Below are 24624 nucleotides of genomic sequence, written 5' to 3' on the forward strand. Positions count from 1 at the left end.
AGTTTGGGGTAGTGTTAGGGTTTTACAGGTCTGCGCAAGAAACTGAAGGCAGTGGGGAAGAAGCTATTGATGTACCTTGGGTTGTGGGTCTTAATGCTCCAGGACCTCCTGCTTGATGGCAACATTGAGAAGAATAGTCTGGATAGCCGGGGGTCCCTGATCATGTACGGATAGATCTGAGAGGGAAACTAGAAATTAGAAGTCAGAAGTATACCAGATCAAGTAACAATGGCAGATTTTCTTTCTTAAAAAGGACCAGACAGGTCGTTCAACAGACTAGCTGTTACGACAAGATGAATGAGCATTCCAGAAGAAGGAGATCAAACAGCTCAGGGAAACCTACTCATTAAAACTTCTAATGATTTTAGCTTGAAAAAAATATATACAACTGATATACAGTGCCCTCAAAATTGATTAATGCCTGATAATGAACACTAATTAATATCACTGCTCCAAATTCCCAGTTTGGCCTTTCAGGACAAATTAATAATTCCTGAGAAATGTAAAAAGAAATGTTAAATTAATTCTTATTTCATGATTTCCCCATCCTAAGTTTGCAATGGTCTATGTTCAACATAATTAGTAGTAGCTTTTAATTCCAGATTGATTTAATTGCTTGAATTTAAGTACCTCAGCTGCTTTAGTGGGATTTCAGTTTCTGTCTTTGAATCACTGGATCACTGGTTTAGTATAATGACCAGCTGGCTGCACTACCTTTATTCCTCATTACTGTCATTTTTATAACCAATAAAGTGAAGAACTCAATGGAAATTAAAGCAATTTTTTCATGTCCCGTGGACATTTTCCCTGTGTGCTCGATACACTGATATACTGACTCCTGGGGACAGCAGATGAGCTGAAGATCACATTTCTGGGAGAATAACAGAATAGAGGGAAGTGAGTATGAAGAGTGAATGATTACCCTGACTCCACGCCAACTCTCAGAGTATTTCTGTCCCTGCGACCTGACCTCCCACAGATGCCCATTGACATCCGTCGATGTCTCTGCCACCAGCAGAGTTTATAGCAGCTTACTAACCAGCACGTCACTGAGATGAAGGAGAAGCTCAGAGCACTTGGGAGTGGTAAACCCACAGGAAGAACATGTCAGCTCTATGTCGTCTCTGCCCAAGGTTAGGACTGAGGGTGAGCGACCCAAGAAGCAGGGGCAGCAGCACCACCTGCTGTAACTCTGAGTCTTTTGGGGGCAGGTGAATGGAGTGCTGGGGTGCAGTCGTCAGCAATGGCAACCTTCAGACTGGGGGTGGGGAGTTCATCTTAAAAATTACACTGCACAAAAGTCCGTTGTTAGAGACATCTCGCCCAGTAGATCTTTAAGCTTTGTACCAAACAGATACTGCTGTGGCATGGGCACCACATGTCATGGGCCTCAAAGAATGACAGAGCGAATGGAAAACTAATTTTCTGTTCTAATCTGCACCAAATCGAATGGACGCAAGAAACACCAGGTTGCACCGTTGCTAGAAAGTGCTAAATCCTCTGCAGCTATTAAGATGCAACCATTCAGATATCACAGCAATCAAACTGTACGGGAATGATGACTCAGAAAGACAGCATTCATTAGTACGGACCGCCATCACCCAAGCCATGTCTTGTTCTTATTGCTACCATCAGGAAGGAGGTACAGGAGCCTGAATGCACAAACTTCTTCCCCTCTGCCATCCAATTTCTGGATGGGTATTAAACCCATTAACATTACCTCACTACTTTTTTAGTTCTACTTTCACTCTACTTATCTAACTATTATATATAATAGTATAATACATATATATATATTTATTTCATGTTTTGTATCACATTGTACTGCTGCAGCAAAGGCAACAAATTTCACAACATATGCTGGTGATATTAAACCTGATTCCAATTCTGATGTGGTCAACTCAATCCCACTTCTGTAAAACTTTCCTTTAGGGGCTACAGGTTTAGTTAGGGTATTAGTTTGCAGGCAATGGGAAAATCATACCCTTTGTGTTTATTGATCTTGTTACTCAGGATTCAGTCTCATGGCAACCTGCCATTTTGATCTAGCCCCTGCCTTTATTAGCCTGGCCTAACTCCACTTACCTTCATTAGGATTCTTGCATTATTGTTTATTTCATATCTAATTAGAGTGAGCTAGGAGTCCCAGGTATTGAAGTGTGTGTGTGTGTGTGGATGTCTGCACAAGGTGGGGAGTTTTGAGGGCTTGGCATTGGGCCCTGTGTGTTATTTTGGATGCATGGGAATGCTCGTAGGGTGAAAGTGGAGGGGCCTGAGGGTCAGTAGGTGCTTAGTGCTTGGGTTTAGGGAGCATTAAGGAGTTAGTGGGGCTGCTTGAGATTAGGATGTTAGTTTGTGAGCCAGATTAGGGTTATGTTTAGGGTGAAGGTTAGGCACCAATATCATCATTATGTGCCATCTTGTATGACATGAGTGATCATTGTTCTTGGCAAACTTTTCTACAGGAGTGGTTTGCCATTGCCTTCTTCTGGGCAGTGTCTTTGCAAGACGGGTGACCCCAGCCATTATCAATACTCTTCAGAGATTGTCTGCCTGGCGTCAGTGGTCACATAACCAGTACTTGTGATATGCACCAGCTGCTCATACGACCATCCACCACCTGCTCCCCTGGCTTCATGTGACCCTGGTCAGTGGGGTTGGTGGGGGGGGGGGCTAAGCAGGTGCTACACCTTTCCCAAAGATGACCAACAGGCTAGCAGAGGGAAGGGGTACCTTATACCTCCTTTAGTAGAGATGCATCTCCACCCCACCACCCAGGGAAACAGTAAGAATCTCAGAGTGCATCCACTCATGAGTACTCTGCTTTCTAATAGTAATCTGCAGTAAGCTACAAGAGTGCATCATTTTAAAAAGAAGCTGAATACATCTGCTAGTAGTTAATTATAACCCCATTACAGTATGAATAAGTCCAGACACGGACCTGGTAAACGTGCTTCAAATTTGCACTACTCAGCAAAGTACTCGTTTTGCCCATCAGATAAATCTTGCATAATTAAAACTATTCATAATTATGGGTCAGGGTGCTACATACAACTGCACTGGGTGTGGCGGAAGTACATGTCCTTTTCACCAGTCCCCTGGGCTCTCACCTTACACTGTAACCACCCAGCTTCCCTCCTCCTATACACTCAGTGAGAGTCCATTTTCATTTAAGTCGGCTCGCAGCCCGAGCAATGATTCAAGGTGATCGTGCAGGTTTAAAGCTCTATGGCATACCTTATGATTTATGGCTAATTAATTAGCAACAGAAGGTGACCATGTGGCCCATAAACTCCATGCTGGCTCTCAGAGTCATCACATCCATCCCAGTCGCCCACTTACCCATCCACAGCCTAGGCCATCAACTTCCTACAATCTGCCTGCTCAAAGGGATCGTTTACAGTGGCCAAATCAGCACGTCTCTCGGATGTGAGAGGAGAACAGAGCAACCTGAGAAAGATCCATGGGATTGCGAGGGAGATGCGGCCAAGTCCACACAGATTGCACCAGAAGTCAGGATCGAGCTCAGGCCACTGGAACAAGAGTGACATCACAGACTTTATGATAAGCAGTACCGGATGCCAAAAGAGTGAGCGATAATTCACAACAACTTTCAGCCTGGCGGCAGGAAGAATTATAATGAACCACATCCTGTGCAACGGGAGTTCTCACAGAATGGGTCATTGGTCATGTTTCTATGGAAACTGTGGCACGGACAACAGGGTGCCTGGGGCCTTACTGAATGGGGAGAACCACAGAGATTTATGGATGAAGAAAGAGTGTGGAATGGAGAATGTGGATTATTAGAGTGGGTATAGTCAAGAGAGTCAAAGTTTCATAACCATAACAGAATTAATGAAAGACACACCAACATAGGCTTTCAACCAGTGTGCAAAAGACAACAAACTGTGCAAATACAAAAAGAGAGAAATAATAATAATAAATAAATAAGCAATAAATATCGAGAACATGAGATGAAGAGTCCTTGAAAGTTAGTCCATTAGTTATGAGAACATTTCAATGATGGGGCAAGTGAAGTGGAGTGAAGTTATCCCCTTTGATTCAAGATCCTGATGGTTGAGGAATAACTGTTCCTGAACCTGGTAGTGTGAGTCCTCAGGCTCCTAGACCTTCTTCCAGCAGCAAATAAAGAGCATGTCCTGGGTGGTGGGGGTCCCTGAGGGTGGGTACTGCTTTCCTGCAACAACGTTTCATGTAGATAGGCTCAGTGGTGGGGAGGACTTTACCCATCATGGACAGGGCCATATCCACTATTTTTTGTAGGATTTTCTGTTCAAGGGTATTGGTGTTTCCTTACCAGGCTGTGATGGAGACAGTCAATATTCTCTTCACTACACATCTACAGAATTTAGACAATGTTTTAGATGTCATGCCAAATCTTCACAATCTCCTAAGAACATAGAGGCAATGCTGTGCTTTCTTCGTAATTCCGCATACATGCTGGGACCAGGACAGGTTCTCTTAAATTATAACACTATAAATTTTAAGCTGTTGGCCCTCTCTACCTTTGATCCTCCAATGAGGACTGGCTCATGGACCTCCGGTTTCCTTCTCCTGAAGTCAATAATCAGCTCCTTGGTCTTACTGACATTGAGTGAGAGATTGTTGTGGTACCACTCAGCCAGATTTTCAATCTCCCTCCTATATGCTGATTCATCACCACCTTTGATTCAGCCAATCAGGAACTGAAAAATAAAGAGCAGAAAAAGAAGTGTTTTAGGTCAGGGAAAGATCAAAAAGTATTGAAATTCAGCATTTTTCAGAATATCTCTGTTTGTTCCGAGGGGAATTAGCCCGAGGGATATCTTTCCTCCTCTGACCTGGAAAGACCAACTAACATAATGTGGAAATTGCTGAACTGTTAATAGTGCACCAAATTTTTACCAAACTCTCCTCAGGGAGTTTACCAGGCAACAAATGGACAAAAGCAGCAGATCTTTAGCCAATGGGATGCCTAAAGATGAGATGCCACTTGTGCAAAACATCATAAGTCAATTTACAAAATTTTGGAGTATGAATGGAAAATGCTGGGAGGCAGGGCTTTACTCTCTGGAGAGAAGGAGGATGAGATGAGACATGATAGAGGTGTACAAGATATTAAGAGGAATAGACAGAGTGGACAGCCAGCACCTCTTCCCCAGGGCACCACTGCTCAGTACAAGAGGACATGGCTTTAAGGTAAGGGGAGGGAAGTTCAAGGGGGATATTAGAGGAAGGTTTTTTACTCAGAGAGTGGTTGGTGCGTGGAATGCACTGCCTGAGTCAGTGGTGGAGGCAGATACACTGTTGAAATTTAAGAGACTAGTAGACAGGTATTTGGAGGAATTTAAGTTGGAGGGTTATATCGGGGGCAGGGGTTTAAGGGTCGGCACAGCATTGTGGGCTGAATGGCCTGTACTGTGCCGTATTGTTCTTTGTTCTTTATTGGGGAGATCAGGCAGCAATGCGGAGTTGATGACTCAGACCCTTCTAATTCCTGATCCCTTCAATGTTTGTGGCATTTTCTGTCTTTACTCCAGACCTTCATTTTTACCTTTGATTTTCATTTACAATATTTTAAGGTTTATTCTGCCATGCTTTAAACTTTGTTGGCCAGTTTACACTTTATAAGTAGTATTTATTGAAATCATGGAATTACCTACCAGCAAGATCTGGCACAGTATTAATTTAATTTTTAATTGAACACTGGCTGGAAGTTGCACTGCACCTTAAGGGACATTACACTTAGTGTCCAGTCAATGAGAATCCCTACTCCCACCACAGAGAGTTTAATGGACGGGAGTAAAATATTCAACCCACCATCTCTATGCCGGTCAAAGAAGTACAACCCAATCAAAGTCAAAGTCAAGTTCATCGTCAGATCTGTCATAAAAAATGAATCTCAGAGATGTCTATGGTGATATGTATATACTTTGATAATAAATTTACTTTGAACTTTGAACATGCATGAGTACATGTATGCATAGGGACAATGAAAGCTTTGCAGCAACATCAGGTAAGAAGTATTTAGAAGAAAAACATACATTATTAATTAATTTATTTATTGAGATACAGCACCTAATCCATTCTGGCCAATCAAGCCACACCGCCCAGCAACCCCGGATTTAATCCTAGCCAAATCACGGGTCGATTTATAATGACCAACTAACCTACAAACTGATATGTCTTTGGACAGTGGGAGGACCCACGTGGTCACAGGGGGAACGTACAAACTCCGCACAGAGACCAGTGGCAATTGAATTTAGGTCACTAATACTGTAAAGCGTTGTGCTAACCACTATGCTACCGTGCCTCCCTCATATTATACATTATTTCTACAATTCGAACAAAAGAGGTCCACTTTAGTTCAAAGTGGTCATAGGGTTGTTGTATGATTGAGGGCATGCTGTTGGTTCAAGAACAGAATAACTGAGGGAATCTGCTGTTGTTGAACCTGACAGTGTTGGGCTTCAGGCTTCTGTAGCTTCTGAACAATGGTAGCTGGACAGTTGGGATCTTTAGATCTTTGGGTATTGCCTTCTTGCCTTCATGAGGGTATTACCAATGGTGGGCAGGGTTGTGGCAGTGATGTATTGGGCTGAGTGCTCTATTCTCTGCAGCTTCTGACATTCCTGCGCTTTCGAACGTTCATAACAGACCATAACGCAACCAGTCCCACCCTTCAGCACTGGGTGTAGATTGCAGCTCTTCGAGTTCACTAGCGAGTGCCATTTAAATGTGAATGCTGGGAACCGCCTCTTGAGTATGAGCTCTGTGGGCCCCAGCACCCCACATAATTTTATCCACTTCAGTTAAGTCTTCTCCCAGTCTCCTCTCCTGCAAGGAACACAAGCGCAGAGGATATGATCCTTCCCGATACCGTCAGAACTTGCAGCCTCTCCTAAGAAACCTCTCAGTGATAGAGTCAAAGAACAGCACCGCACAGAAACAGGCCCTTCAGCCCACTTAGACCAAACTGTTAGTCTGCCTCGTCCCAGCCAAGACCATAGCCCACTAGCGGTGACACTATTACATCTCAGGGTGTTCCAGGATTTGGAGTTCAATTCCAGCGTCATCTCTAAGGAGTTTGTATGTTCTCCCCATGACCACGTGGGTTTCCTCTGGGATTTCCGGTTTCCTCCCACAGTCTAAGGAATTAGATTAATGAGCTGCACCACCCCAGGAACCTACCTATTTAACCCCTGCCTAATCACAGGACGATCTACAATCACCAATTAACCTATTAATTGTTACGCCTTCGGACTGTGGGAGGAAACTGGAGAACCCAGGGACAGGGAGAACGTACAAATTTTTGTACAGAGGACGCTGTATGTGAAAAGGGATTGCACTCCATATTCACTTGAAACCATGAGCCTGTAGTGTGTGACCCTGTGTCAAGTTGTAAGTTGAAGCCTATTGAAAGTTCAAGTTTAAAGCAAATCTATACCTATATGTTACCATATACTACCTGGAGATTCATTTTCTTGCATGCACTTACAGGAAAAATGTACAACGGAATTTCACCAAAAAAACTACACTTAAACATCCAGAAACTGACAAACAACCAATGTGCAAAAGAAAACAAATATGTGTTGACTGTTTATTCATTTCCATAGATGCTGCCTGACCTGCTGAGCTCCCCCTGCATCTTGTGCAGGTTGCTTTGGATTTCCAGCATCTGCAGACATTCACCTGTTTGAAATATTTTCCAAAGACTCCTTACCACTCTTGTTCTCAGTACTATTTCTTTACTTGCAGTTTGTCTTCGTTTGCACATTGGTTGTTTGTCAGTTGTTTACACAGTATTTAACTTTTTTAGGAAATTCTATTGTACTTATTTCCTGTAAATGCCTGCAAGAAAATTAATCCCCAGTTAGTGTTTGGTAGCATATACGAACTTTGACAATACGCTTACTTCAAACTTGAATTTTCAGCACACTACAACTCCCAGCTTGTAGTATAGTTGAGAAATGCAAAGTCATATATGTTCATGGCTTTGAGTGAATATGTAGCGTAACCCCCTTTTCACATAAAACCAATCTTGGTCCATACAAGCACAGTTCTCCCCTTTACACACAGCAGCTTTTTCATTATCCTGTTCAGAACGCCGAGTGTGCAGGTATAAGGTGCTCCTTCCCTCTGCTAGCCTGCAGGTCACCCTTGGGTACGGTGCAGCATCTTTTAACTCCTCAACCTCCGATCAGTGTCACATGAAGCCATGGGAGCCAACTTTACCTGACCACTATGGGAGGTGAGGTGGTGATACTTCTCTACCAAAGGAGGTGTAAGGCGCTCCTTCTCTCTGCTAGTCTGAAAGTCACCCTAGGGCAAGGTGTAGCACCTACTTAGCCCCCCACCACCCCGATCCGGGTCACATGAAGCCATGGGAGCAGGTGGTGGACAGTCATATGAGAAGCTTGTTAATATCACAAGTCCTGGTTACGCGACTACTGACAGCAGGCAGACAATCTCTGAAGAGTATTGATAATGGCTGGGGTCACCCATTTTGTAAAGACACTGCCCAGAAGAAGGCAATGGCAAACTATTTCTGTAGAAAAATTTGCCAAGAACAATCATGGTCATGGAAAGACCGTGATTGCTTATATCTTATGACACAGCACACAACAATGATGATGACATATTGGTAGGTTTAGACGAACTCTGTTGAGTAACATATAATTCATCTAAGTTTTGAGTAGAATCAAAGACACTCCTGAATGCATTGGTGCAGTTTTAATTTTATTGTCTCTTTTATCAGTGACTCAACTAAGTAAATATTTCTCCCCCTGCTTGCCTGATCAGATTGCCCTCTCAATCACTTGGAATGGTCTCAGCTCTGACACCTTTTATAATTTACATTTAGACAGATGTACTTTATTGAAATGTGCAAATATAGTTGAAAGGTTCCCATGGGTGGCAATATGCTGCAGTCTATGAAGTACAATGTTCAAGTTATCCCCTGTTTTCATAGTTTAACGAGAGGGCTATAGAATCAAGATTAGAAATATGGAAGTAGATTATCAATGATCTATGCGATAACCTGTTGCTGGAATAATTCAGAATTGATCATACCTGCCTGACTCCACATACAGCTCGATATATTCCTTTATTTCAAAGACTTCCATTGAAAGGTAAACAACAACACACACAAAATGCTGGTAGAACACAGCAGGCCAGGCAGCATCTATAGGGAGAAGCGCTGTCGACGTTTCGGGCCGAGACCCTTCGTCAGGACCCCTCATCATTGAAAGGTATATTGTTTTCTGCCCCAGTTGTTCTCAGTTTAATCTGTTGTACAATTGCGTCACTGTATGTTATGTAATCTAAGTGTCCCTTGTTGTTTTTTGTATCTTTAGAAGGTTTTGGGTCAAGCAGCACCTCTGGAGGCAAAGGAATGGTCGATGTTTTGGGTTCAAGATCCCAGACTGAGTGTGTAGAGGCAAGATAGCCAGTACACAAAAGTGAGTTGGAGTTGTTGGGTGAAACCGGAATGAGGGGGGATGATGAGCGGATGGAGCCAGTGGAGTGAACAAGGGGGGTCATTTTGTGCTTTGAGACAGAGGCTCACCAGAGATGGTGAAAAAAAAGGAAAAGAAAATCTAGGTAGATAGAGCCAGGTGGAGGAAGGGTGGAAACAGAGGTAGGTGGGACCAGGTAACAGAGGGAGATGATGTGCAGATGGAAGCAAACAGGAGAGAGGATATGAAGAGTGAACCAAGGGAGAAGAAACCCAGGTAGATAGGTATATGGGGTGGAACCTGGTGAAGCAGGGTGATGAGTCTACATGGCAAAGAGGGGAGGGATCGTGAAGGAGAACAAAAACAGAAAGAATCTGGATGTACTGGTGGGAGTGGTGAAGGAACAAGGGGTGTGGATTACATGAAATTGGAGAATTTGATGTTCATCTCATTGAAAGGGAATGGATGACTATCAGACTGACACAATAAAGAGTATGCTGTTAGTTCAGAAGAAGCCTCACACTCCGATCAGCGTTTGGTTCGGTGACGTTTGCTTGGGGACTGCAAACCACAGAAATGACCATAGCACCATAGGTGTCTCAGGCAGAGGGGAAAGGTCAAGGAGGCATGGTTATTTCTTGGTTTAAGTGCCAAGGATATTACAACACTTGCTGTACTGTGGTTGCTGAGGTCTTGGACATTCAATATTACAGAATCCATACAATCTAGACTTTGGGTGTCCTGATTTGGTGATTAGACCATAAGACATGGGAGTAGAATTAGGCCATTCAGCCCATCGAGTCTGCTCTGCCATTCCATCATGGCTGATCCCGGATCCCACTCAACCCCATACACCTGCCTCCTCACAAATTAGCAATTGTTAGTTGGTTGATTATTCTCTCATATACAGAGATACAGTGAAAAGCTTTCTCTGCTCATCATCCACACAGATCATTCCTTATTACATCAAAGCACAAGTAAAGGAAAAGGCATTAGCAGATTGCAGAGTACAGTAATAGAGCAGTGAAACACAGGTAGCAAGAAGGGGCAGAGGCTACAATGAGGGCGACTGAGAGATCACAAGTTCATTTCTGTTGTATAAGAGGTCCATCTTGAGTCTTATAACAAGTGGACAAAGGCTGCTCTTGAGCCTAATCATACGCATCCAGTTAGGAAGATACTAAGAAGATACATTCTGAATCATCTGCCCGATGGAATTGATTGTTATTTTTGCTCTTTGTTAGATTACTCACTGAACAGCACCTACTTACCACACCTGCCATTTCGATACAGCCTTATATTCACAGCATTCATTTAGTTCACTGAAAAATTCAGTAGCCTTAAGGAACCATTGTCACTTGTTTCAAAGCGGATGGGATTCACTCTGCCCCTCTAACCAGAATTCACTCTGCACCTCTAAAAGCAGACCAGCATTTTAAGGGTTAAAATGGCTCCACCCACCCACCTTTCTTCCTCTCATTTCATTTCTCTGACCTTAGACAGCAAGTGTCATTTCTAATCTGGCGAGCTACAGCAGTTTGAAAATTTACATCTTGCTTATGGCCATCTGAAACACTCAAACCATCCATCCACGTCCAAACTCCAGAGGACACCCATGCAGAGGTAATTGTCCTTGCACTAGGCGCACTTCTCTTGCAAGAGGCAATCAAACCAGACTACTCTGTGATTTATGGAAATGACATGCTCAAACCCACTGGAGACAGTATGATAGATAGAATTATTGCTCCCTCCAGTTCCTCTGACTCTTAATCAGAATACACTGGTGAAATTTGGGTTTCAGTTATTGGTGCCTGCCTCTTAAACAAAAGGAATTATTAATCATTTGAATGCTTCCATAACAATATAATGCCCAAGGAAATGCACTAAGAGGCACAAGCAATCATGGTAAACTTCTGGACTTTTATATATCTATCATCATCGTTTCTGTAGGTCCAGCTATTAGACATTCCATAATGACATTATAATGGAAAATCTGTTCATGCCTTAATGTTGACTTTAAATTACATTGCCAGATATTCAATACAAACTCTTGACTCATGCATCTGAAATTTTAAAGGATTACCCATCTTTAGAGGATTTTTGATCAAATTTATTTATTTTATTTAGCGATAGTGCAAAGTAGGCCCTTCTAGCCCGCCAGCTCGGTAACCCCACCACCCCGATTCAACCCTGACCTGATCACTGGACAATTTATACTGACCAATTAACCTTCCCGGTTGGTCTTCGGACTGTGGGAGGAAACCGGAGCACCTAGGGAAAGCCCACACATTCTGCAGGGAAGCCATACAGAGGCACCATACAGAACTGCGTTGGATTCAAACTCTGCACTCCAGAACACCGCAGGCTGTAGTAGTGTCCTGCTAACCACTATGCTACCATAGCAACCAGAAAAGCCCATGGATCATTTCACTAACAAACTATCAGTAACTGCACAGTGTGATGCCCCCCTCGTGCTGACCAAAATCTAATATCCCTGATAAATGCTCCTGTGTGTTTGGAGTAGTACCGCAGTTACCGAGGACATTTCACAGAACCAGCAACCTGCATGCAATCCCGACATGGGGTGCTGACTGCGTGGAGTTTGCATGCTCTTCTTGCCACTGTGCAACTTTCCTCTAGGTTGTCTGGTTTCCTGCAATATCACAAAGACCTGATAGCAGATTAATTGACTACTGTAAATGGTCCCCAGTGTAGCTGGGCATGTGAAACTTTGCACTATCGCTAAATAAAGAGCATGTGAAAAAGGATAGTGGAAAGAAGTAAAGACAGAGAGACAGAGACACAGAGGTATAGTTAGGAAGTTAAAATGAAGTAGAGAGAGAGAGAGAGAGAGAAAGAGAGGGGAGAGAGAGAGGGGGGTGGAGAGAGAGAGAGAACCAACAATGGGAAATTTCTCTGGGACTTAATATGGACTTGATTGTCAAATATGTCTGTCCTATGTTGAAATTGTAAAGTTTAATATCAAGTACATATGTGTTGCCATACACTACCTTGAGATTCATTTCCTTGCAGATATTCACTGTGAACGAAAAATACAATAACGATAAACTACACACAAAGACTGACAGTCAATGTGCAAAAGACAATCTGTGCAAATATAAAACAAACAAATAAGTAAACAGATTGATTGATTGATAAATAATACTGAGAACATGAGTTGTAGAGTCTTCAATGTGAGTCCATAGATTGTGGAATCAGTTGAAGTGAGTGTAGATGTCCATGCTGTTTGTAGGGTAATAACTGCCCCTGAACTTGGTGGTGTAGGAGCTAAGGCTCTTGTACCTTCTTCCCGATAGCAGCAGCGAGTAGAGAGCATGGCCCGGGTGGCAGGGGACCTTGATAATTGATGCTGATTTCTTGTGGCAGTGGTCCCTGTAGATGTTCTCAATCAGTGGGAGGAGGGGGGGAGTATTCCAGTGATGGGTTGGGTTGTATCCACCACTTCTTGCAAGTTCTTCCATTCTTGGGCATTGGTGTATTGGTGTTCCCATATCAGGTGATGATGCAACCAGTCAGGATACTCTCCGTTGTGCATCTATAGAAGTTTGTCAAAGTTTTAAATGATAAGCTGAATCTGCACAAACTTCTAAGAAACTCCTACAGGCACTGTTGGGGCTTCTTTGTAATGGCATTTACACGCTGGTCCCAGGACAAATCTTCTGATATATTAACACCAAGGAATTTAAAGTTAATGACCCTCTCTACCTCTGATCCCTTCATGAGGAGTAGTTCATGGACCTCCAGTAGCCTTCCTCCTCTTCCTGCAGTCGATAATCAGCTCTTCGGTTTTCCCGACATCGAGTGAGAGGTTGTTGTTGTGTCACCATTCAACCAGATTTCCAGTCTCCTTCCTGCAGTAGATGCTGAATTGCCACCATCTTTGATTCAGTGTTAACAGATTCTACTTGGGTTATGCAGTTCCTTCTGTCCATGTTAAAAATAACTTCTAGGCAGCTCCTCAGAGTTAGTCCTGAAAGTATTCAACTGAAAGAGAATTGGTTCATAATCACTCATAGTATCCAAAGTTTCTAAATACTGCGCAGCCAAGTCACAAATATCACTTTAACATACAATTACCAACACTGAACTATGTGGATTAAGTTCTACTGTCAAACAATTGGCCAAGTACTTGGCCTTTATCTATATTCATGTGTTCAAGACAAAGTGCTATAGACACTTAGTTCTGAAGTATGAAGCTTCCGAGATTACAGATTCATTATTGTATGGTTGCCAGTTTCCTAAACACCTTCTATGGGAACATGGACACAAATAGTTGGAAAATTAAAAACAAAAGTGGTTGTCACTTTGAAGGTATCTCATAGAATTATAGTCATAAACATTTTAATACACAGAGGTCCATTCCCCACATCCATGGCAGAGTCCCCCAGTCTAATCTCAAATTCCAGTACCAGGTCCGTAGCCCCGCAGGTCATCACTCTACAAATAAGAGTCCATGTACTTCTTAAATAAAATAATTGTCTCTATCTCTATCAGTTCCAGACCTCTAGCACCCCACAGTTGAAAAATTTTTTCCTCATCTCCCCTCTAACCATTCCACCAAACCACCTCATATCTCTGTTTCACTTTGACTGCTCTGCTCAGGAAATATTATTCTATCCAGACTGCTCATAATTTGATGCATTTCAATTAAATCTCTCAGTGTCCAAAGGAAGCAATGTATGCTTATCAAAATATTACTCATAGCAGTGTTGTTCCTTTCCGTGCTGATGCACCATCAATAACTCTCGGAGACGTGAGGCGAGAGATAGGCTTTTATTAGCTGGAAGAAAGCACCGTCAGCAGCAAGAGACCATCACACAACATCCTGGAGACTGAGGGAGGAGCAGTGCCTCCAATCGCCTTTATACAGGGGTCAGTGGGAGGGGCCACAGGAGCAGTCAGCAGGGGGGGGGGGCGTGTCCAGACAGGTATATGTAGTTCACCACATTCACCCCACCCCCCTTTGTTTTAAAAGAGAGTCCCCATGGGGCGAAGTTTCTGACAAGTATATTTACAGGTTAAGTCTATCAAGTGGTGGAATCAGTCGCTGTGATCTACATAGCACCGGCTGTGATTGCACAGGTGCCGGTGGTGATTGCACCGGAGACAGTGGTTGTGCTGGTTCCAGCCTGACTGGAGGTGTCAGCCCACTAGGCATCAGTGATCCCTCACGCGTGTGCGAGGCGCCCAGTATATGCGTGTGCGAGGCTCCCGGTATGGGAGTGTCGCGAGGAGTCTGTGTAGGGCTTGGTGTGCGCAGTGTCAGGTGGGTATACACCTCGGTGGGTACGGGGTTCATAGTTACCATAGAGTGTTCGGGGTAGTGGTCTGCTGCTCCTGCGGGCACCAGGTCGCGGACGGAGACCGTGTCCTCCCGCCCATCAGGTAAGACCACGTAGGCATACTGGGGGTTCGCATGTAGAAGGTGAACCCTCTCGACCAGCAGGGAGTATTTATTGCTCCTCGTATGCTTCCGGAGCAGCACTGGCCCTGGGGATGTCAGCCAAGCCGGTAGGGTGGTCCCAGCGGCAGACTTCCTGGGAAAAGAAAAGAGGCCCTTATGAGGAGCGGCATTGGTGGACGTACATAACAGAGAGCGGATAGAGTGGAGTGCTTCGGGGAGGACCTCCTGCCAGCGAGAGACCGGCAACCCTTTTGACTTAAGGGCTAAAAGTGTGGCCTTCCACACTGTGGCATTCTCCCTCTCCACCTGTCCATTCCCCCGGGGATTATAGCTCGTGGTCCTACTAGTAGCAATGCCCCTAGCTAGCAAGTACTGGCGCAGCTCATCACTCATAAAGGAGGACCCTCTATCACTGTGGTTATCCGAACAGAGTGAGGAGCTGGCGCAGGGCTTTTATGACGGACGTGGCAGTGGTATCGGGGCAGGGGGTGGCAAAGGGGAACCGCGAGTACTCGTCAATTATGTTGAGAAAGTAGACCTTGCGGTCGGTGGAGGGAAGGGGGCCCTTAAAGTCAACACTCAGTCGCTCAAAGGGGCAGGTGGCCTTGATAAGTTGCGCCTTTTCAGGACAGTAGAAGTGCAGTTTGCACTCAGCGCAGACTTGGCAGTCCCTGGTCATCGTCCTGATGTCCTCAAGGGTGTAAGGCAGATTCCGGGCTTTCACGAAATGGTAAAATCAGGTGACTCCCGGGTGGCAAAGATCTGCATGGAGGGCGTATAGTTGGTCGAGCTGTGCGCTGGTACACGTTCCCCGGGATAGGGCATCAGGGGGCTCATTGAGCCTTCCAGGCTGGTACAGGATATCATAGTTGTAGGTGGAGAGTTCTATTCTCCACCACAAAATTTTATCATTTTTGATTTTGCCCCGCTGTTGGTTGCTGAACATGAACACAACTGAGCGCTGGTCGGTCAGCAAGGTGAACCTTTTGCCGGCGAGATAGTGCCTCCAGTGCCTAATAGCTTCACTATAGCCTGGGCTTCTTTCTCCACTGCGAAGTGCCGAATTTCAGGGCCTTGAAGGGTACGAGAGAAGAATGCTACCGGCCTTCCTGCCTGATTGAGGGTAGCAACCAGCGTGAAGTCAGAGGCATCACTCTCTACTTGGAAGGGAATGGTCTCATCCACCGCATGCATCGTTGCTTTGGCAATGTCCCCTTTAATGCGGCTGAAGGCCGCACGGGCCTCGACTGAGAGGGGAAATGTGGTGGACGACCAGGGGGCGGGCCTTGTCTGCATAATGGGGGACCCATTGGGCGTAACAGGAAAAGAAGACCAGGCACCGTCTGAGGGCTTTGAGAGTGGTGGGGAGAGGGAGTTCTAACAGGGGGCGCATACAGTCGGGATCAGGGCCAATGACCCCATTCTCCATGACATACCCAAGGATAGCGAGTCGGGTGGTTCCGAACACACACTTGTCCCTGTTATAAGTAAGGTTCAGGGCTTTGGCCACTTGGAAAAATCGATGGAGGTTGGTGTTGTGATCCGGCCAGTCGTGACCACAGATGGTGATGTTATCCAGATATGGAAATGAGGCCTTCAGTTGGTACTGGTCCACCATCCGGTCCATCTCCCTCTGGAAGACAGAGACACCATTCGTGACACCAAATGGGATACGCAGGAAGTGATAGTGCCTGCCGCCCGCCTCAAAGGCGGTGTAGGGGCGGTCCTCTGGGTGGATGGGGAGCTGGTGATAAGCGGATTTCAGATCTATTGTCGAGTACACCTTCTACTGAGCTATCTGGTTGACAATATTCGCGATGCGGGGTAGGGGGTACGCGCCAAGCTGCGTGAACCTATTGATGGTTTGACTATAGTCCACGACCATCCTATTTGTCTGCCCGGTCCGAACAACGACCACCAAGGCCCTCCAAGGGCTTGTGCTTGGCTCAATGATCCCCTCCCTGAGAAGCCGCTGCACCTCCGACTGAATGAAAGCCCTGTCCCCCGCACTGTACCTCCTGCTTTTAGTTGCCACCGGTTTACAGTCGGGGGTCAGGTTGGTGAACAGCGATGGGGGAGGGATCTTGAGGGTGGAGAGGCTGCAAGTGGTGTCGGTAGCGCAGCTGTCGGCATGGTGCTGGGTGGGATGTGCGAGTCGGTGTGTGTGTGTGGTCAGTAACAGGGTATGTGACGAAGTCCCACAAAACTGAGGATTCCTGACAGTGGGAGGGGCCCATCATATGCCATAGCACACTTCTTAGGTGGCTCTGGAAGTCCAGCCCCAATAGCACAGGCGCACACAGTTGAGGCATGACCAGTAACGCAAAGTCCCGATATTCTGTGCCCTGCACCACCAATGTCGCTACACAACCCACCCCGGATGTCTGTGGAATGCTACAAAGAAGCCATGGTGACCCTCTAGCTTACCAGCTGTGTCACAAGTCCGCAGCATTGCACCGTGTCCAGGTGAATAAAACTTTCAGTGCTGCCCATGTCAAACAGGCAGCTAGTCCTGTGCCCCTCCACCAGGATGTCCATCATTGACCTTACAAGCTGGTGTGGGGTGCTTTGGTCGAGGGTTACGGAGGCCAGAGTTGAATCGCCGTCTTGGTGCCCAGTAAGCACCCATGGGTCAGAGGCGGGGTGAGGTGACACCGACAAAGATGGCCACCCCCATGCCTCGCACGAGGCGGGCAGGCAAGATGGCGGCAACCAAGATGGCGGCCCCCATGTCTCACACGCGGCGCTGTTCGACCCTGCTCATGGTTCAGAATTACAGACCTTGGTGAAATGGCTCTTCTTTCCGCAGCTGGAGCAGGCAGCTTCTCGGGCCGGGCAGCGTTTTCGGGGGTGCTTTTCGAGTCCGCAGAAGTAACACTGCACGGACTTGTGACTGGCAGCAGCTGTGGTCGATTCGTCTGCGGGTGGCAGGGTCTGCGGTGTCCACGGGGCTGGCCGGAGATCGCGCGGCTGGGCAGCGTCAGTGTTGTGCAGAGCAGCCTCCAGCGTGTCGGCCATCTCGATCGCCGAGCGTAAGGTAAGATTGCCATTTTCCAGCAGCCACTGGTGCATGTACTCTGACCTGATCCCCGTAACGAAGGCATCTCATACCAGGAGCTCCGCATGCTGTTCCGCCGTCAATCCCCTGCAGTCGCAGGCCCGCACGAGTGTCTGTAGGGCTCGGACAAACTCAGCGCTCAACTCTGCGGCCCGCTGCTGCCGCGTCGCTAAGCGATGTCTTGCGTAGATAGTGTTCACCGGCCGCAGGTAATGTCTTTTGAGGGCATCCAGTGCCCCTTGGTAGGCCCCTTGGTACTCCCTGATAAGGGAGTATACCTTCGGACTGACCTTGGAGAGGAGGATTTTGTGCATGATAGCAGGCTGTCATGGGAATCTCTTCCAAGTATGATTGGAAGCATGCAAGCCAGAGTTCAAAGGCAAGAGCTGCTTCTGGGGCTTGAGGATCAATGTCCAATTTTTCCAGACATAAAATACTTTCCATGTTTTAAAATTCCAGCTAATAAAATTGATGCACCATCAATAACTCTCGGAGACGTGAGGCGAGATAGGCTGTTATTAGCTGGAAGAAAGCACTGTCAGCAGCAAGAGACCATCACACAACATCCTGGAGACTGAGGGAGGAGCAGTGCCTCCAATTGCCTTTATACAGGGGGGGGTGGGAGCGTGTCCAGACAGGTATATGTAGTTCACCACACATGCCTTGTGGCGCATCGGGGGAACCACGCCATTTCCTTCACATTTGTCTTTCTTTTCTTAACAAGGCCAAGTTGCTAGCTTGATTCTCAATCCAGCATGGTTGGGAAGTGTGCAAGGAGCCGGCTGGATTCAAAACCAGGACCGCACATCTCAAAGTCCCTGTGCTAATGCCACTATGCCACTAGCAATAATTTCCCACTAATGGCACATTGCTTGTAAATGACTGCACCCTCTAGTGCAATCACATCTTTCCTTTATATTCATTAAAGTTCAAAGTAAATTTATTATCAAAGTACACATATATTGCCACATACTGAGACACTGGGATTCATTTTCATGCCAGCATTCACAGTAAACACAAAGAAACACTATAGAGTCAATGAAAACCCACATAAAACAAAGATGGACAAACAGCCAATGTACAAACTGTACAAATACAAAAAATACAACAGATTATAATAAAGAAAGAAATAAGCAATAAATATCAAGAATGTATGTTGCAGAGCCCTTAAAAATGAGTCCATATGTAGTGGAGACAGTTTGGTGTTGGGTTGAGTGAAGTTCAAAGGATATTTATTATCAAAGTATGCATAAATTATCCAACCTTGAGATTTGGTTGATTACAGGCAGCCACAAAGCAAGGATGCCAAAAGAACCCAATTTTAAAAAAAACATGAAGACCAAGCCCCAATGCGCACAGAGAAAGAGAAAATAAACAAATTATGCAAACAGTAGAAGCCAGCAGCAACATTCCGAACCAAATTGAGTCCTTAGATCCAAATCCCTGGAGCAGCCCAGAGCAGGCCCGAAGCCTCAGGAATCGGTTCATGATGTTAACTGACCAAATAGCTGCAAAGTTCACAGGCACAAAGCACAGCAGATGGAGGCAGTCTCGCGGAGAGAGGAGCCCCCGGCCTATCTGGGCTGAGTGAAATTATCCCTTCTGGTTCAAGAGCCTGATGGTTGTGGGGAAATAACAGTTTGTGAACCTGGTAAAGCGGGGCCTGAGGCTCCTGTAACTCCTTCCTGACCGCAGCAACGAGAAGAGACCACGGCCTGGATGGTGGGGCAATGGGTTGTACGCACTATGTATATCATACAATGAACTGTAACGGAAATCCAAAGCTGGCAATAAAGCAGCGCCAAAATCAACTTCCTTGAAATTATTTTTTTAGCAATTTCCGCCTCTGATGTTCGTGCCATATTCTTGGCATCTTGCTGAAGGGAAAAAGTTTCCAGTACAACTGTAATCTGCAAAGCAAAACTCTCAAGTACCATTGCATTCATCAGGCAATGAAGATATTGCTGGTTCAGATATACTCATAGGATGAACAGCTTTACCTAATCACCACCCAGAAGGTGGTCCAGGACAAACTCAAGGTGACATTTTAAGGATGTAACTCAAAAGGATCTGAATGATTCAAACTGACAAGTGAGAAACTACAGGTGGTGATAGAAAAGAATGGAGACATTGACTGTGGGTAGGGATGATGATCAATATGGTTTAACAAGCCTGTGGAAATATTAATTGGCATACAGCATTACTTGGGGCAATTGTGGCAGACTCTGTATTTCCAGAAGATATTTATTTGGTGATACGCCCACAGTTTACAGGGGTGGTCTCAATAAAATTTGGAAGTTGAATATGCATGATCTCACATAGATGAACGAAGTCGACCAACAATAAGTTGTGGATTTAAAGGCATTAATTCTGCAGCGCTGTCCCTCACAAAATCTTCAGTTTACATAGCAACGCACACAAGATGATGGAGGAGCTCAGCATTGTCTGTTTATTCCTCTCCATAGATACTGCCTCTCTTGCTGAGTTCCTCCAGCATTTTCTGTGTGTTGATCTGGGTCTCCGGCACCTGCAGCACCTCTTCTGTTTATGATCTGCTTCTCCAGTTTGCATCCCTCCTGTCTGCAAAATTTCCATTATTGCTACTTAATTCTATTCTTCAGCCAACCGTCTAAGTTGCCATATCCCCTTCAGTGCCATCGTGCAGCTGAATCAAAATCTGTTTACGTAAGATCCATACTGCTTAAAGCAGCTTGTTAAACATTTTCCTGTAATAAGTTCACCCGTATGCCTATTATTATGCTGTAACTTGCTAAGCAAGTATTTAATTCATAATTTGTTATAGACTGCAGATTTTATCAATACCATAAATACAACAGATTCTTCAGATGCTGCAAACCCAAAGCAACACACACAAAATGATGCCGGAAATATGCAGGTCAGGCAGCATCTATGGAATGAACGAACCGTTGATGTTTTGAGCCAAGACCCTTCTTCAAGACTCATCGGCATTTCAGGCTGAGACCCTTCTTCAGGACCTTTCAAAGGGTCTCGGCCCAAAATGTTGATTGCTTGTTCATTCCATAGATGTTGGCTGACCTGCTGAGTTCCTCCAGCATTTTGTGTATGTTTCTTTATCAATACCATTATCAGTATTGGTCTGACTGATCTATTGTTACCCACTTTTCCCTTTCTCTCTTCAGTTTTAACAAATGTGATCACCTCCAGTCCTTCCAAGATTATGCCTAGAATTTAGTACTTATTCTGATTGTTCATCACAACATTGTACCTTTTGCAGTCTTACGTCAATATTTTTCAGTGCTATTGTCTGAACTTTCATTATCCTCAACATTTCCATATATTATTGGTACTTTTAGTTATGTCTTAAATTAAAATAGAAGACACTAGAAATACTTAGCAGGACTGGTAGCATTCATGTAGAGAGATGCAGAGGAAGTATCAAATCAATTAACTTTCACCAAATTAGCATTTTTTAATTTGATTTTTGTTATATAAAGTAGGGGTTCCCAACCATTTTTAAGCCATAGACCCCCATCATTAACCAAGGGATCTGTGGACCCAGGTTGGGAACCCCTGCAATAAAAGGAAACAGTCATGACAAGGAAATCACAATTTGATCAGCTATGATTCTGTAAAATAACAGGGTAGCCTGAAAAGCTGGATTACCTAACTTGTCCAATGTTGACTATTATTAGTAAACTCCGCATTCTATAAATTGAGGAATGATTAAGATGTGTTCTCGAATGAATATGATAGCCTAATAAATTATTATGACCTGCAGTGAGCGAAATGTAAGCCAAAATTGAAATAAAAAATGTTTGCTGTACCATTGCAAAATTACCAGCTCTTATTTAGCAATAATTCATTGGAGACAAACTGCTTTAGAATGTAATTATTGTTAAGACCCAGCTAGTCTGGGTAATTACACACTACGCTTTATGATGTAAATTTTAATTGTACACTTTAAAGTCTATATAAATGGAAATGCATATATGTGCACTAAAATTACATTTCAAATGACCCTTATACTGCTTTTTGATCAGGTTAATTATTGTCACTATTCTACATCACAATAATGCAGTCACTTCAGCAATTTTTTTTAGGATAAACTTTAAAAGGTTCATGTAAGAAAGTTAAATAATAACCAACCTAAGAAGGTGTAATCTAGATAGTCATGGGGGTGTGTGGGCTTGTAATGAATGTTGGTCATTATCACATTGCTGAAATGAAGATTGAGAAGGGAAGGAAGAATGCGATTTGGACCGTGGGACCATAATCTCAAATGGAAACTAGCAACAAAGGGAATGACATTATTGAGTTCTGAATGAGAGCAGGGAGCAGCATCACGATCATCATCTATGCACTGGAAAAGCAGAGGGAGGGGTACTAAGCAGGATGAAAACAAGGCCACATATCAAGATGACATAGCTGAGTTCACATGCATTCCCATAGGTATCCCTTAATTTGGAGAAAGTGAATGAAATTAAGGAACTTGGTTGATGTAAGAACAAGCTTGGCAGAGAAAATGAAGGAACTGGTGGTGAGGTACTAGTCTGTTAAAAGAGGTGAATACCCCTCAGACTATCCAGGCACAGATATAGGAGTAGAGAGATTGGCCATCCATGGTGAAGATGTACTTGATGGAGCTAGGAAACTGGAAAGTATCAGAGAGCAACAAAGGCATCGTGGATCTAAGTGGGAAGAATCTGGACAAGGGGGTAAAAGAATAAAGTCAAGGGAAGAATAAGTAAGTTCCATGGGACAAGAACTGGTTGAGACGATGCATGTAAGCGGTATTGTCACAAGATAAAAGCTCACAGTACTGGGGAAAATGTGTAGCATAGATTGGAAATTGATTATCACTTAGAAGATGGGGATTCAGAATCAATACATCTTTTTCAGGCTGGGAGGATGTAGCTGGTGCTGTGTCCAAGGAAATGGGATTAGTTTAGAAAGGAATCTTGATTGGTGTGAACCAGTTGGGCCTTTAATTAATCTTGCATCAGTTCTTGACCATTATTACAGTGGATTCTGGTTAAGTGGGATACATTGAGACCAGTACAATTTCCCAATTAAGCAACTGCCACAGTTAGCTGAAGTTTAAGGCTAGGATTAAAAAGTATAAAAAAGACCAACTATCATTTAACTGATTAACAAATTATATATTTAAATGAAAAACAGAACAAATTAGAGCACTATCAACACTATTGCAGTACTATAAAACTGTGTATTAGTTCCAAATAGCTATCAACAGAGGAATTAATCCAGTGAACACTGCTGTGTTCTTTTGATTGACTGTAAATGAACAACATCAGACACCTAGTGTAGATAATGGACTGCTTTTCAACAATTGCATTCTCCAGATCTTCATTTTCATTGTAACATTCAAAATTATTGTTGATACCTTCAAATTCTTCATTATTCCTAACTTGCTACAGTAATGAAATTATTTTCTTTTCACTCCTGGCTATTTCTGGCATTTCCAAGCCTGAAAGCTGGAAAACGCAGGAAGCAAAACAGTTCTGAATTGTCTTACTGATTATTTCTCACAAACTATCAGAGAGAAAAACCCCTGCTTTTTGAACACAAGCACACACACACTGCTATTTAAAAATTGTCCTCTCTAAGCACAACGTAGTCTCTAATGGCCATGCAAATACACATGACTGAAACTGGTTAGCAACTGTCTCCTGCCCTAATTAAGTGGCATAGTGTCCCAAATAAATGAAGAGAATCCTGACTATTTTGTCGATTAGTTTTTTATTCTTTAAGAGTTGTCCCAAATAAGCATCTGCCCCAATTAACTGATGGCCCAATTAATCGTAATCCACAGCATTTATTTTAATGACCTGGAGATGGGGTAAAGTACGAAATTGTCAGTTTTTACCACCGGTACAAACATAGCTGAAGGACATATCATGACTTTGCTATGGGGTATAAAGTAATAAACTGGTTTATTATTGTCACATGCATTGGACTTCGGTGAAAAACTTTGTTTTGCATGGATTCATATAGAGCACTCCATCATATCAGAACAGTGAGGTACTAGAAGGAAAAGCAAGAACAGAATGCAAAATAAAATGTTACAGTTAGGCCGGATGAATTGCCACCAAAACTCGGCAAGTGGGATTTCAAACAGTAAAGAGTTAAGTCATGCATCTTGGCAAGAGGAATCAAATATTTTCTCAATGGAGAGAGAGTACAAGGGGATTTAAGTGTCCTGGTGCATGCGTCACAAAAATATACAGGGAAGTACACAAATAGTAAAGAAGACAAGCAACACTCTGACCTTTATTTCAAGGGGTCTGAGTTTAGAAATAGGGAGGAATCAATGCAATTATACAAGGTGTTGATGAACCCACAGCTGAGATACTGTGCATAATTTGATCCCCCTGCTTACAAAAGGATATACAGTGGATTCTGCTTAATTGAGACAGACACATCGGACCAGTTAACTGAAGTTTCATGGAAATAGCTAAAAGGTATTAAAAAGGCAAAGTACCGTTTAAAATGAATAACAATTCATGCATTTAAATGAAATACAGAACAAATTAGAACACTACAATCACCTCTACATATTATAAAACTGTGAATTAGTTCCTAATAATTATCCACAGAGGAACGATTTTTCATTATTTAATTAGAGATACAGTGCGGAGTAGGCTCTTCGAGCCACAGTGCCCCAGCAAACTGGACAACCCTGA

At 44.1% G+C, this 24624-nt stretch overlaps 1 protein-coding gene across 1 annotated transcript; it reads right to left on the minus strand.

Annotated features, from left to right (window-relative positions):
• Positions 1 to 14490: 14490 nt before the first annotated feature.
• LOC132401357 (uncharacterized) lies at positions 14491 to 16996 on the minus strand. Its single transcript, XM_059983487.1, has 2 exons — positions 16320 to 16996; positions 14491 to 15016 (listed from the first exon to the last, which is right to left on the minus strand). The coding sequence occupies exons 1-2, from the start codon at positions 16508 to 16510 to the stop codon at positions 14491 to 14493; spliced, it is 717 nt and encodes a 238-aa protein (XP_059839470.1). The 5' UTR covers positions 16511 to 16996.
• Positions 16997 to 24624: the final 7628 nt, after the last annotated feature.

The sequence above is a fragment of the Hypanus sabinus genome, chromosome 10 (genome assembly GCF_030144855.1).
Source record: "Hypanus sabinus isolate sHypSab1 chromosome 10, sHypSab1.hap1, whole genome shotgun sequence".
NCBI lineage: Eukaryota > Metazoa > Chordata > Chondrichthyes > Myliobatiformes > Dasyatidae > Hypanus > Hypanus sabinus.